Source organism: Corapipo altera, unplaced genomic scaffold (genome assembly GCF_003945725.1).
Source record: "Corapipo altera isolate COAL_440 unplaced genomic scaffold, ASM394572v1 198, whole genome shotgun sequence".
Classification (NCBI taxonomy): domain Eukaryota; kingdom Metazoa; phylum Chordata; class Aves; order Passeriformes; family Pipridae; genus Corapipo; species Corapipo altera.
In genome coordinates, this window is record NW_020885076.1 from 43,797 (window position 1) to 57,907 (window position 14,111).

A 14,111-nucleotide genomic window follows, 5' to 3' on the forward strand; every position below is an offset into this window, starting at 1 on the left:
TACAACCTTTTGAGGAGCACAAGTGTAATAAATACAACCTTTTGAGGAGCACAAGTGTAATAAATACAACCTTTTGAGGAGCACAAGTGTAATAAGTACAACCTTTTGAGGAGCAAAAGTGTAATAAGTACAAACTTCTGAGTAGCACAAAAGTGCTGCCTGCAGGTGAAGGTCCAGCAGGGCAACAATCCCGTCCCGCTGCTGGAGAGAGAGTAAGGACCAGAAACACTTAAAACAAGTTTTCCTGGACATCATCTACAACCTCCTGCTTCCTCCGAGGGCAGCCGGGGTGGCAGAGAGCTCTGCTTCAGCCTCGGGGGTTGGTTTTTAATGTTTCTGTGGGTAGAACCTTGTTAAAGCAGTGATGAGAATCACTTCATTGCACAGTCTCTCTCTCCCCCACCCCACCCTGGACGGGTGGAATTGTCTGGAATTCTCTGGAATTCTCTCCTGTCTCCTCACAGTACTACAAGAAGACAAAGCAGTTGCCTGTCCTGGTGAAGTGCTGCGAGGAAATCCAGCCCCACGAGTGGAAACCGCCCGTGGAGAGGGAAGAGCATCGCCTGCCCTTCTGGCTGAAGGTGCTTCTTCATCCCCTTCCTGTTCTGCATCGCTGTTGGGTTGATTTCCTGTGGGTTTTCCTTGGTTTTCCTTGGATTTCCTGCGGGTTTTCCTTGGTTTTCTTGGGGGTTTTCCTTGGATTTCTTGTGGGTTTTCCTTTCTCTTGTGCGTTTTCCTTGAGGGTCTTTCCCTTGGGTTTCCTCCGAGGAGTTGGAGGCCTGGAGGAGGACAGGCAGTCTCTGGGGAAGGAACAGGACTCAGATGCCATAAAATCCAGTTCTCCTGACCACCCACTGCTCCAGGGGGAATTTTCCTTCCCACAAAAATCCCACGTTTACTAAAGCACACTTTATGAAGCAATTTATTGTTATTTCTCTCAGGATCCCTCAATAATTTGGTTGTTTCTCTCAGGATCCCTCAATAATTTGGTGGTTTCTCTCAGGATCCCTCAATAATTTGGTGGTTTCTCTCAGGATCTCAGAGTCTTTTAAAGGCTCATGAATTTAAAGCAATATTAAGCAATACAGAGTAGTATGAAGTAAATAAAAACCCACTTGCAAAAGCAAGTTGCTCTCTGTCCCCTTCTGTGGTGCTGTGGGAAGGTGGGAATACGGGAACAGCCCATAAATAACAAATCCTAATAAATCCTTGCTCCCTCAGGCGAGCTTGCCCTCCATCCAGGAGGAGCTGAAGCAGCTGGCAGAAGATGCCAAGGAGACGCCGGGTTCACCTGCTGCAGAGCCCGTGTTTTTGGGGGCAGGAAAGGAAACTTCAGACGCAGAGCACGATGAGAAATACCCTCTGCTCATGCCCAAGGGGCTCGTCCTGACCCTGAAGCCCTTGGCCAACCGGTTCTCGCGGCGGGCGTGGAGGAGGCAGAGGTCCTCGGCCCTGAAGCCCGTCCTGATCCGCCCCAACCCCGGGCTGCAGCCCAGCTCCAACGCCGTCAGCATCCAGAAGGGTGTGAAGTTGTCCCAGTCGGAGGCTCCTCCCAGCAAAGTTCTGCTCCAGGTTCCTCGGCCGGTGCCGGTTGTCCCGGCGGTGCCGGGAGTGCAGCCCCTCAACGTCCCGGCGGTGGTGGGAGGTGGGGACGGCCTGGAATTCCAGAATGTTCTCCCCACCGCGCCCCCAGACTCCAGACAAACCTTCTCAGCTGCCGTGCCACCGGCTCTGGTGTCCTCAGAGCCCGTCGCTCTCCAGCCCAAGCTGATGCTCCCGGCGCTGGCCGGGACCAAATCCCGCAGGCCGTGCGTGCGCAGGGGCTACCAGAGGAAAAAAGGGACCAAACCCGCCCCGCTGATCAAACCCTCCCCTCTGATCCAGCCGTCCCCCGTCATCCTGACCGTCCCCGCCACCACGGTGAAGGTTCTCAACATCGGCAACGGCTGCAACGTGATCCAGCCCCTCGGCACCGCCGTGGGCCGGGGCCCGCAGGCCATCCCGGTCACCACCCTGCTGGTGAACCCGTCCCCGTTCCCGTGCCCCTTGAACCAGCCCCTGGTGACCTCGTCCATCCCGTCCCTGATCGTGTCCCCGAGCCCCGTGGGTCTCTCCGCAGCACCGGGCGAGGGCGAGGAGCAGCTGACCCTGGTCCCCGCCGGGAGCGGCGGCGGCCGCGCGTATCCCACGGGAGAGCCTCAAGCAGAACCCCCGGAGCTCTGCGTTCCCCGCTCCTCCCTGTCCCCCGAGGAGGAACGTGGCACCAATCCTGCCCCTGCCCAGGACAAGGGGAGCGAGGGCGAGTGCTGGGCAGCGGCAGAAGGGGACGGGAGCTCCGCGGAGCCGCTGCCCGTGGAGCTGCTGCCTCGCCTGGAAGATCCGGGTGAGGCGGCGAAAACCGAGCCCGAAGAGCCCGGTGGTGCTCCCGGGGAGGTCAGCCCGGGGCAGAAGAGGGACGTCGAGGTGAAGGAGGAATTCCTGCTGGGCCTCGGCCAGGAGCTGAACGTGGAGGCCGCGTGTGCGAGGAAGGAACGGGAACGCGCGGCGGGCGAGGAGAAGGGGGAGGAGGAAGCCAGGGCCCTGCAGTCGCCTCCCCGGGGGGAGCAGCAGAGCGAGGCAGCGGCTCCGGGGCCCCCGGGGAGCGGCGAGTCCCCCGGGAACCCCCCGAACCCCCCAGAGGGTGAGGCCGAGTTCAGCAGCCCCCTGGGCCGGCCCGAGGACTCGTCCAGCATCGACGGCCAGTCCGTGGGCACCCCGGCGGGCCCCGAGGCCGCGGGGGACAGGGAAGGGCAGGAGGAGGAGGAGGAGGATGACTTCGATGATTTCACCCAGGATGAGGACGAGGAGATGTCGTCGGCCTCAGAAGAGTCTGTTCTGTCAGTGCCGGAGCTCCAGGTAAAACCAAAACTTTTAATTTAAAAGGCTCTCTGGTGGAACCGTGGGTGTCCCAAAACACCCCATGGGGTCAGGGCGGAACACAGTGGGAGTTCAGCTGGAAAGGTGGACTGAAAAAAAATACATGTATAAGTAAATTGATTAATTAGTTCATTGATTGATAACAGCCACCACAAACCCCCAGGCCCCAAAGCCACCCTCCCTTCCCGGTACCTTCTGCCAGGGATGGGGGGAAGCTTTGGGAAAGGAGCCTGTTTTGTGCTGAACTGTAACACTTCAGAGGGAAATAAATAAAAAAATAGACAGATAGATAAAATAATTAATTAATTAACTAATAACAGCCACCACAAACCCCCAGGTTCCAAAGCCACCCTCCCCTTCCCGGTACCTTCCACCAGGGATGGGGGGAAGCTTTGGGAAAGGGGCCTGTTTTCACTTCAGGAGGGAAATAAATAAAAAGATAGATAGATAGATAGATAGACACATAAAATAATTAATTAATTAACTAATAACAGCCACCACAAACCCCCAGGCCCCAAGAACCCCCCCTGGTACATTCTACCAGGGATGGGGAAGCTTTGGAGAAGGGGCCCATGTTCCTGCTAAACTGTAACACTTCAGGAGGGAAATAAATAAAAAAATAGACAGATAGACAGACAGATAGATAAAATAATTAATTAACTAACTAATAACAGCCTCCACACACCCCTAGGACCCTAAGCCACCCTCCCTTCCCAGTACCTTCCACCAGGGATGGGGGGAAGCTTTGGGAAAGGGACCTGTTTTCCTGCTAAACTGTAACACTTCAGAGGGAAATAAATAAAAAAATAGACAGACAGACAGACAGATGCCTTGGCATTGTGCTGTTCACAGAGGAATTGGACACCACGTTTTCCTGAGCAGATTTCAAGTCCAAAGCTGAGGGAGGGTACTGAAAATACATAGATTTAAACTCCTCAGCGAGGCTGCTCTTTAACAAGAAGTGCTTCGAGTGACAGTTTATTTTCCAGGTCACAGTTCCAGCAGGCCTGTAAGAGCCAAGATTGATCCTTGTGGAATCCCACCTCTAACTCAAGGCCTGACCTGCTGAATGGCAGAGTCTCAAATTTTAATTTTTCACAGTAAAAAAAAAAACCCAGGCGGCTCTGGAGGGTTTTGAATTCTGTTCCTTCGTGGAATTTTGGGCAGATGCTGGGCTGTGAAGTTGGCTCTTGGAATTGTGGTGCAGGGAGGGGGTTGCTGAAGGATATTTAAAGAAACAGTAAAATTAAACAATGTGATGTTCTTCTGTCATTGCTTTCTAAGGAGACCATGGAAAAACTCACTTGGCTCGCAACAGAGAGACGTTTGAGCCAGGAGGGGGATTCTGAAGAGGAGAATTCCCAGGAGGAGAACTCTGAGCCTGAGGAAGAGGAGGAGGAGGAAGGGGAAGGGATAGAGAGTTTACAGAAAGACGATGAAACGTGTGGAGATACCTCAGAGGAGCCCAAATCTGCCTTCACGCTGGCAAAGGCAGCTTCCCCCCAGGTGGAGACCCACAGGATTCCAGCAGGTGAGGGCTGGGGGTTTGCTGGGACACGGGGAGTGGGGAAATGGAGCTGCTCCTGCATGGAAAGCAGGAGCTTTCAATGAAATTAAACCCTGCCTGGTTTGATTTCACTGAGTGTGTCTGTGCTCTGTGCTGCTTTTAACCTGGAACTGCAATTTCATGACTCAGTCCCAACCCTGTGAAATCAGGGCCCACAGAAATCCTGGCAGGTGTGAGCCGGGGGCCTTCAGTCCATTTGAAAGTGTTTGTGCCTCAAAAACCTGCAGGCAGATCTGGGGTTTTGTGTCAGCTCCTATACCCAGTTGTAAGAACAGCATTAAACAGCCAAACCTTTGCTGAGCTCAGTTTTGTGTGATGGGGAAAAAGAAATGAAACAAAACAACAGCTCAACAGAGTCCAGCAGAGTGGGAGATGAACTTGAGGAGTTGGATCTCAGCCCATTAAACCAACAGATTCCCGAGGCTAAAGCCATAAAAATCTTGATGTAGCACCTCTCAGTACCCTGTTTTCTTCCTTACTGTGTGTGATTTTAGCTCTGTTGTGTAAATAATGAGCTAAAAGAGTCATTTGCAGAGTGAACAGCCAGCTCTGATGCTCTCGTTGTGTCTCTGTCCCCCTCCACAATTACTCTGCCCTGGAGTGCAGGACTCTGGTGGTTTTTGGCAGGTTGGAGCTGAGGAACAGCTCGTGGATGTATCCAGAGGTTTCTCCTGTCAGATGCTGTGAAAACAAAGGGGCAGTTTGAGGTTTTGGCCAGCCTGACTCCTGGGAATTGTGTTGCTCCTGCACTTCCAGGGGGGACAGGGACTCACCACTGGCTCTGGAAGCTGCCTTTCTGTTGGAATGTTGCCCCGTGTGCCACCAACTCACCCTGTGCTCCCTCCCAGGAGAGAACCTGAAGGCCCCTGGGAAGGGCAGGAGCTCCCACAGGACCAGGAACAAGCGGGGCCGGGCCCGGGCCAGCAAAGACACCTCGAAGCTGCTGCTGCTCTATGATGAGGACATCCTGGAGAGGGATCCCCTGAGGGAGCAGAAGGACCTGGCCTTTGCCCAGGCCTACCTGACCAGGGTAAGGGGCACTGGGGGTGCCCTGGCACAGAACTGAGCCCCAGCTCTGCCAGGTCCAACTGGGAGCACTGGGGTGGGGTTGTTTCTCCTCACACCCCCCATGTGTGGCCCTTCACTTCCCAAACTCTCTCTCTCCTGACCTGTGGGTTTTCTTGCTTTCTGTCCTGTGTGGGGGAGGTGGGAGTGAAGGATTTGAGGGCTGGGGGTGCTCAGGGGGCTCCACAGCACCAGACCCCTCTGAACTTGGGAGCTCCATGGTCCCCCCAGTTGGGTTCCCCTCTCCTGGGAGCAGTTCAGGTTTATCCTTAAGGAAGAGTTGGCTCAACAAATCTGGAAACACTGTGTGAATTCTGGGTAGGAGGAGATCAAAGATTACCAGGGTACAGGAATTTAGGAAGGAATCCTTCCCTGTGAGGGTGGGCAGGCCCTGGCACAGGTTGCCCAGAGAAGCTGTGGCTGGAATTGTCCAAGGAATTGTCCAATTGTCCATCCCTGGAAGTGTCCAAGGCCAGGTTGGAGCAGCCTGATGTAATGGGAGGTGTCCCTGCCCGTGGTAGAGAGGTGAAATGAGCTGATCCCTTCCAGCACGAGGTATTCCATGATTAACTTGTTTCCTTCCTGGATGTCACTGAGTCCTGTTGCTCCTTCCAGGTCCGTGAGACGCTGCAGCACATCCCGGGCAAATACGAAGACTTTCTCCGTGTCATCTACGAGTTTGAGATCAGCACAGACAAGAGGACAGCTGTGGATCTCTACTCCACCCTGCAGAAGCTGCTGCATGACTGGCCCCAGCTGCTCACAGACTTTGCTGCCTTCCTCTTGCCAGAGCAAGCCTTGGAGTGTGGGCTGGTAGGTGGGAAGGAGAGGAGGAGGCCAGAGTTTAAACAACCTGAATGGCTGTGGGAGTGAAAGGATAAAGAGTTCTTCCCAGGGCAAGGGGCTGGGAAATCACTGGCTGGTTTCTTAGTCAGAACTGGGGGGTTTGGTGTGGGTTGTGAATCTCCTGCTCGGGGTGACTGGGGGAGCCTTTCCCGGTTCCATCAGGGACAACGTGCAGACCCAGCAAACCATGGTTCCCTGGCCTCCAGGTCAGCCTTGCACTGATCAAATAGAGGGTTTCACCTCTTCCATTCTCTCTGAGAATGTCCATTCCCTGTTTTGTGTGCAGGTGGTTGAAGCAGAACTTCATAGCTGGTGTAACATTGATCACACAAAGCGTTTCTCCTCCTCAGAGTCCCCCCCATGGAAACAAAGAGCAGGACAGGGATTTTATGGCTCGTTTAAGGCAGCTCGAGGTGTTTGGGAGCGTGTTGTTGGCCGTGAGGGTGACTGGGTTTGGTTTGTGCAGTTTGAGGAGCAGCAAGCCTTCGAGAAGAGCCGCAAGTTCCTCCGGCAGCTGGAGATCTGCTTCGCTGAGAACCCTGCCCACCACCAGAAGATCATCAAGGTCCTGCAGAGCTGTGCAGACTGCCTGCCCCAGGAGATTGCAGAGGTAACCAGGTGTCCCCTTTCTGCCAGAGCCCTGAGGGTGATTCCAGCCTGGCTCCCTGTCCTGCTCCTGGGCAGCAGTTTGGGGGCACAGCTCAGTCCACAGAACCATAGAATGGGTTGGGTTGGGAGGCACCTTAAAACTCCTCCTGTTCCACCCCCTGCCCTGGGAAAGGACACCTTCCACTGGACCAATCCACCCTGGCCTTGGATTCCAGGAGAACTGGAGCTGCCTCTTCAAGGGGCTGCCCAGTTGATGCCCTGCCTGTCTCCTCCCTCCCACCTCACCTTTGTCACCTTGCAGGTGAGATTTTTAGCTTGGTGCCTCCTCCAGAGTCTGCCTGGAATTCTGGAGGGGCAATTCCATGCTGATTTGCTGGCTGGGTGTGGAATGACCTCAGAATACTCAGGAAGCAGTCGCAGTGCAAGCACAGACATCCACGTTGGAGGTTTAACGAGCCTTTGATGCTCCACTTGCTTTGAGAATCCTTCAGAGGGCAAGGTGATGACATGGAACGAGACTCATTTCCTCTGGGTTTCTCTCCTCCAGCTGAAGACCCAAATGTGGCAGCTGCTGAAGGGCCACGACCACCTGCAGGACGAGTTCTCTGTCTTCTTCGACCACCTCCGGCCCTCGGCCAGCAGGATGGGAGACTTTGAGGAGATCAACTGGACAGAGGAGAAGGAATACGAGGTGCAGCAATCTTTTCTAAGGCCAGAAAGGGTAAAAGCAGAGGTGGGAGACGGGTTTGAACTGGGAGAACTCAAGCAGGGGCTGCAGCTCCAGGGAGGGGGAAGCGTTGGGGTGGGAGAGAAGAGTTAGAAGGGAACTCTTCAGATCTTTGGACAGGATTTGTGTCCAGGAAAAACAAGGCTGGGAGCAGTGATGTGTGTTTGTTTTGTTGCAGTTTGATGGGTTTGAAGAGGTTTCCTTGCCAGATGTGGAGGAGGAGGACGAGCCACCCAAGATCCATGGGGCCACGAGGAGCAAGAAGAGGAAGGAGATGGGGGGACAACACAACGACAAGGTGGGGCTGGGGGGCCTCACTGCGGGCTCTGAGCTGGGGAATGGCCACGGGGAGAGACTGGGGGGTGTGACAAGAGCCTCCCAAGGGGGCTGGAGTGCTCCTGGTGTGCTTTGCTTGCCAGCAGCAGCATCCCTTCAGTGTCCGTGTGTCTGTTCCAGGAGGTCGAGTGGGTGGAGGGGATGAAGGAGTGTCCCTGTTCCTGCCACGAGGGGAGCAGTGACCCCAAGCTCAAGAAAAGCAAGAGGAGGAGCTGCAGCCACTGTAGCAGCAAGGTCAGTGGGCAGGTCAGGGATGATCCCAAATAATGACACGAGGAAGGAAGTCAATCCCGAGGTGCCCAGCAGTGTCTCCCTCCCTGGAGCTCTGCCCAGCCTTCTCCCACCTCTCTCCTCCTCACTTCCCTGCTGCCCCTCCTTGCTGTGCCAAATGATGTCATTTTTGATGTTCTTTTGGGTTAAGAACAAGCTTTTTGAGTGGAAGTTGCTGGTGTGGCCACTGTGTGAAAACCTGTGCCTGCTAATAACAATAATAATAATAATAATAACAACAACAACAACAAACACAGTGCCAAAGTGAAGCCCTGGGCAGGGCCAGGAATTCTTGGGAAGCAGAGGTTGGGATGGACAGGCCACGGGTGTGACTGTGCCTCTGGGTTGGTCTGCAGGTGTGTGACAGCAAGTTTTATAAAAATAAGGATTCTCAAGAGCTGAGTGCGAGCCTGGCCCAGCAGGAGTCGAGTCCTCAGGCGGAAGGGAAGGATTCTGGGATGTCCAGGGAACCTGCAGAAGAAATCCTGGAGAACAGGGACGAGGGGGAGGATGTCCAGGGCAGAACCAGACCTGCTCCCAGGAAGGTGGACTCTGTGTCTGCAGGTGGGTGCCAGCCTTGTGCTCAGCCAGGTGTTGGGACTCTCCCCTCACCCAGGTTTAGGGCTCTCCAGTGCACATTTATTGGGAATAATGAGAATCTCTGATCATCTTATTTCATTTTTTTTTTACTCTTGTGGTTTTTTTACTCTTGTGTACTGCTGAGCATTCCCTCCAACAAAACCTTCCCTGCCTGGGGAATATTCCCCCTTTTCATAAGAGTTGGTCCAGTTCAGCTCCTCTTGCCAGGGTACCAGTCCAGCCCCCAGTACTGCCAGTCCATGGCACTGGTTCTTTCCCAGTTTCCATCTGAGCACAGCAATTCAAACCCACCCTCTCTAAATCTGCCCTTTAAATTGTGGTGCTTGTTTTTCCCTCAGTCTGGTACTGAAGAAAATATATTTATATATATTTAAATAGATTTTTTTAATATATAGAAATATATAAATATATATTAAATATATAAATATTATTAAAATAATAATTTAATATAAATATATATTAAATCTATATATTAAATCTATATATTACATTTAGATTAAATATATATTAAATACATATTTATCCATAATTACTTGATAAATTTATAAAGATAAACAGCTCGAGGGGGATCTTTTCCTCCCCCAGGTGCCAGATCCGAGTTTGTGCTGCTGTTGGGGGCAGCACAAAGTGAAATGCAGGTTGAAATGTTGGTTTAAACGTGGTGCAGCCTCGTGGCTGGGTTTGTAACCCGGGTGCCAAGGGCTGCTCTTTCCCTGCAGGGTTTTGCTCTGGGCAGGGCACTCGAGGTTTTTGTGTCTCCATCACTTCCCACAGTTGTGGTAACTCACAGTGGTGAAGAACATTGACTGTGGATGGTCTTTGAGGCACAGGTAGAATAACAAATAACAGAGCTGCTCCCAAACTGTTCTCATTTGCAGCCTTAGGCTCTAAAATAAAAACCTCTTTAAAAGCCAAGGGATCAAAGCCTGCAGGAGTTTTTTTTCTTGCTGACATTTTTATCTCACCTCGTTTGGGTTTCTCCTCAGGATCTCCCCTGGAAGGAAGAGTTGCCTCCAGCAGACACGGAGCTGGTGACAGATCTGCCCCTCCTGGTGCTCAGGTGGCAGAAGGTGCCAGTGCTGGGGTGGAAGGTGCCCAGGACAGAGACTCTGCTGCCACCGGCCCCAGATGGACCCAGCTGCCAAAAGCTGCTCTGAAACTACCTCAAGAAACCAAAGACACTGTGGGGAGTGAGGGACTGACCCAGCAGCCTGGAGGGGATGGGGATGGTTCCCTGGGGCCAGGCAGGGATCTGCTGCTGCCTCCTCCCTCTGCTGCAGCCACGGTGCCACCAGGACCTCAGTCCTACCAATGCCAGAGCCCAGGGCAGAACCAGGGGCCAGAGAGCCTTAGGGGGCCTGGCCCTGCCTCACAACCAGCTGGGGAAGGACTTGAGGGGCCACCTTTGCCTCTGGAGGGCAGAGCTGAAGCCAGGCAGGGCTGGATGCCGGCGGGTGGCAAAGCCGGTCGGTGCGGCGTGGGGGCAGCTGGCACAGCCTGCCCTGGGGACATTCCCCCCGAGGGCAGAACGGAGGGCAGGGCAAACAGCTGCCTCCAGGGGCATCAGCATCCCGAGCAGCCGGAGCCCAGGGTGGTTCCAGCCCTGGAGGAGCAGCAGCAGAAGGTCACCGAGGCCACCGTGTGTGCCAAGAACAGCAAGGTCAGCTCCACCGGGGAGAAGGTCGTGCTCTGGACCAGGTACTTCTGCCTGCCCTGCCCTTCCTGCCTTCAGCTCTCACATTGCAGAGCATCCTTTCCTTTCCTGTTGTATTCCCATTTTCTGCTGTGTCCTGCCCCCTCTTGTTCAATGTTCCTGCCTCGTTTCCCTCGACCACAGTCCATCAGAGCTCGGTCCTCCTCTGTTATTGGAGCACTTCAGCCTGGGAAAGGATCTTTTTTTCTCCTTCAGAAAACAACTTAAAACAGCTGAAAACACAAAAATCCTAAAGGCAGCTCTGCTTAGAGATGGGTCCTGTGAGGGGAGGTGGCAGGAGGGGTGAAGGGATCCCTCACCCAGGGAATTGTTCTCCTGAACTGGGAACAGGCTTCGTGTGGGGAAGGGGGAGCTGGAATTCTATGGCTGGTTTTTTGGGCTGTTTTACAGCTGCTTGTTTTGCAGGGAGGCTGACAGGGTCATCCTCACCACCTGCCAGGAGAAAGGAGCCCACCTGGACACCTTCCATGCCATCTCCCAGAAACTGGGCAACAAGACAGCGAGTGAGGTGAGGGCTTGGCTGGGAGATCTCCCAGGGGATGGGGAAGGGGCTGGAAAGGAAGGAAAGGTGGGGGGAGGGTGCTGTTCATATGTAAAGCCTTCCAAACTTAAATTTGATGAAAAATCATCCCAGCTGCAAATTAAAAAAAAAAACTCAAAACAAACCCTGGAGCCAGAAATCCTGAGATGTTTGAGCCTCACGTTTGGGACCAGGGTTGTTTCAGTGACTGCTGCTCAGGTCTTCAGCCTCCTCCTCCTACATAAAGAATCTGCCTGGTTTTGTCTCTGAATCTTCCCAAACCGCCAGATTTTACCTGCAAATCAGCAGAATGTAACTGTTCTTCCAGAGAGAACAACAACCTGCTGCTCTTGCATTTATCTTTCATACCGAACCTTGTATGAAATGTCTCTGTGGTATTTATATATATTTTTTAATACATTACAAAACACCCCAAGCTTTGCAATACAGGATTTCAGTTCCCTGACACCTTTCTGGCCACTGCTCACGTTGGATTCCCCTTGTTCCTCAGGTGTCCCACAGGTTCAGGGAGCTGATGAGGCTCTTCCACACGTCCTGCGACGGGAGCTCCGAGGATGAGGAGGATGCAACAAGTACCAGCAACACAGACCAGCTGTCAGATAAAGATCTCCTGCTCTCTGAGGAAGAACCTGATGACTGAGGTGATAAACTACTGACCTGCCCCAGAAGAAGTTTGTTTGTTTTTTGCCAGTTTGCTGCTAGACAGGTGCTGTGGGAAAATGTTTGCACAGGTATTATGACAGCACCTTCCCGGGTTTTTGTTCACTTTCCTGCTCCACTTCTGATGAGCTGCACTGCCAGCCTGTACCAAACTGGAGGCACCAAGCAAGGTGTCAGGGTGAGGATGTTCTCCAGAACCTCCCTGGGGAGCTTCAGCAGAGAAACAGCAGAGCTGGGGCTCGGGGACACTCACCTGGCCTGGAGGGGAAGGTTGGGCCCAGCAGCTTTGGACCAGAACGTGTAAATATTGTACCCTAAGATGTCAGTTTTCTCGTGGAAAGAACACAGGACTTTTTCTAAGTTCTCCCCTTGTGTTGATTGTATGTGAGAAAGTTACAGTCTGAGCTCTCTTATTTATTGTGTGGGTTTATTTGAACGGGGCAGAGCAAATCCACTTTGCACAGGTATAAAAAAAACCAACCAACCAAACATACAAAAACAGCCCCCCAAAAGCAGCTTTCCTCCTCTACAACACAGCTGTGAGTAGCTGGAGAATTTAAGCCAGCCTTTGTTAGGGGATTTTGGTGAAATGAGAAGGAAGCAGCAGCTGGACCATCCCCAAAGCCATTCCCTTTATTCCCAAAGTGACCTTAAAGAGGCTCCCACTGCCTCTATCCCTGGGAATAAAGGTGTGTTAGTCTGAATCCGCCTCATCCTCGGAGCCATCCCCCCCAAACCCCATTTCATAGCACTGGGACAGAGTCTTCAGCTCCTCCAGGGCCTGCTGGAAGTCGTCGTGTTCCAGCCCGGCCGTGAAGAAGCTGCTCCAGCGCCGCACGTTCCACGCCCGCAGGTCCCGCCAGAGGCCCGAGAGCAGCTGGTGCAGGACAGGGGAGGCCTGCAGGGCTGCCAGCACGGGGATGCTCTGCACTGCTGGGGGGTCAGACCAACAGCTGGGGTTAAACAGCCCCCAAAATCTGAGGCCTGGCCCCGTTCCCCTTCACTTCGGCGTAAAGAGCCGCTGGACACTCGTAACTCGAGCCCTGCAAACCCTCCAGGGTGGGGTGGGGTTGGGGTTGTTTTAGTGGGTTTTTTTACCTCTGTTGGGCCCTGCCAAGGAGTGACCCAGAGCTTTGTCCTGGAGGAAGCCTTGTCTGGTCAGGAGAGGAGAGAAGAACTGGGGGAAGGGAGGTCGGGTGTCGCAGGGCTGCTGGAGCACGTGGGCTGTGCTGGGGGGGAACAGGGGAATAAAGTTACCCCAAAACGCCCTCAAAACTGTTCCCTGGTCTAAACCAACCCCCCCTGCCTGTACCCACCTGAAGGAGCCTGGGAAGTGGGTGTGGAGGTAGTGCTGGAGCATCTCCTCGGGGCTCTCACAGCCCTGCAGGGGCGTCCGGGGCTGCTGTCCCAGGGAGCTGCTGCAAAGGAAACCAAATCAGGGCTTTCCAGGCTGAAAACACCACTGACACAGCTGCTTTTTAGCTGTTTTTGCTCTAAAATTAAACTGGCTCAGTCACTAGACTGCTCCTCCATCCAGCTCCTCTCTGAAGGGAGGGTTTGGGATGACTCCTGGGAGGAATCACTGCAGTTCCGAGGGCAGAGGTGCAGTTCAGAGGCTGATTTACCTGCTGGGCCTTTCTTTGCAAACTCCTCGGAGCACAACAGACTGAGCAAAACAGCAGCTGACCTTTTGCTCCCTCCAGGAGGACAGGAGGAGCTTCCAGGGCACGTCCTGCTGGTGGGCACTTAAAATCTCTGGGAGCGAGGAGCCGGCAAAGGCAGGGAAGGGGAGAGACGCCCACGCAGCCACAACCTGGATCAGGGGGAAAACAGCCTGGAACACACTCCTGGAAGTGCAGAACAGCATCCCCTGCCTGCAGCAGAGCTGGAGGGGTCAGGGGTGGCTGCTTTTGGTGTCCTCACCTTCCTCCCAGAGAAGGTGAGGGAGTCAGCAAAGTGCACCATGGAGCCCTGGGACGACCAGAGCCGGTAGGGAACCGTGAGGGTGTCGAGTGCTGCTGCCAGAACTGCACTGCTGTGGTAGTTCAGGGATGCCTGGGAGGAGAAAAAGGGGAAGAGTCACAGGACAAGTCCCAGTCACCAGTTCCTTAACCCAGTTTGGTGTATTTAAATTAATTGTGCCCTTGAAAAAAGTGGTTAATGGTTATTTCAGGGTCGGGATAAGGAGTCTGTAACAGTTATTCCAGGCTTGGGATAAGGAGTCTGTGTAACAGTTATTCCAGGTTTGGGATAAGGAGTC

At 53.6% G+C, this 14,111-nt stretch overlaps 2 protein-coding genes across 3 annotated transcripts in view; one reads left to right on the plus strand and one right to left on the minus strand.

Annotated features, from left to right (window-relative positions):
* Positions 1-11,856, plus strand: part of LOC113960003 (GON-4-like protein) — a 32,503-nt gene extending 20,647 nt beyond the window's left edge. For both annotated transcript variants that reach the window (XM_027669317.1, XM_027669318.1), the window contains 13 exons: positions 465-581; positions 1,222-2,895; positions 4,201-4,447; positions 5,332-5,513; positions 6,164-6,361; positions 6,861-7,004; positions 7,551-7,724; positions 7,909-8,028; positions 8,187-8,300; positions 8,693-8,900; positions 9,923-10,634; positions 11,056-11,158; positions 11,682-11,856. In XM_027669317.1, coding sequence (XP_027525118.1) covers positions 465-581; positions 1,222-2,895; positions 4,201-4,447; positions 5,332-5,513; positions 6,164-6,361; positions 6,861-7,004; positions 7,551-7,724; positions 7,909-8,028; positions 8,187-8,300; positions 8,693-8,900; positions 9,923-10,634; positions 11,056-11,158; positions 11,682-11,831 — 4,143 coding nt within the window. In that variant the 3' untranslated portion in view covers positions 11,832-11,856. The remainder of the gene's footprint in view (positions 1-464; positions 582-1,221; positions 2,896-4,200; positions 4,448-5,331; positions 5,514-6,163; positions 6,362-6,860; positions 7,005-7,550; positions 7,725-7,908; positions 8,029-8,186; positions 8,301-8,692; positions 8,901-9,922; positions 10,635-11,055; positions 11,159-11,681) is intronic.
* Positions 11,857-12,244: 388 nt separating this feature from the next.
* Positions 12,245-14,111, minus strand: part of MSTO1 (misato mitochondrial distribution and morphology regulator 1) — a 4,748-nt gene continuing 2,881 nt past the window's right edge. Inside the window, exons 10-14 of the mRNA XM_027669345.1 lie at positions 13,775-13,906; positions 13,477-13,664; positions 13,168-13,269; positions 12,950-13,080; positions 12,245-12,784 (exon numbers count right to left, since the gene is read on the minus strand). Coding sequence (XP_027525146.1) covers positions 12,546-12,784; positions 12,950-13,080; positions 13,168-13,269; positions 13,477-13,664; positions 13,775-13,906 — 792 coding nt within the window. The 3' untranslated portion in view covers positions 12,245-12,545. The remainder of the gene's footprint in view (positions 12,785-12,949; positions 13,081-13,167; positions 13,270-13,476; positions 13,665-13,774; positions 13,907-14,111) is intronic.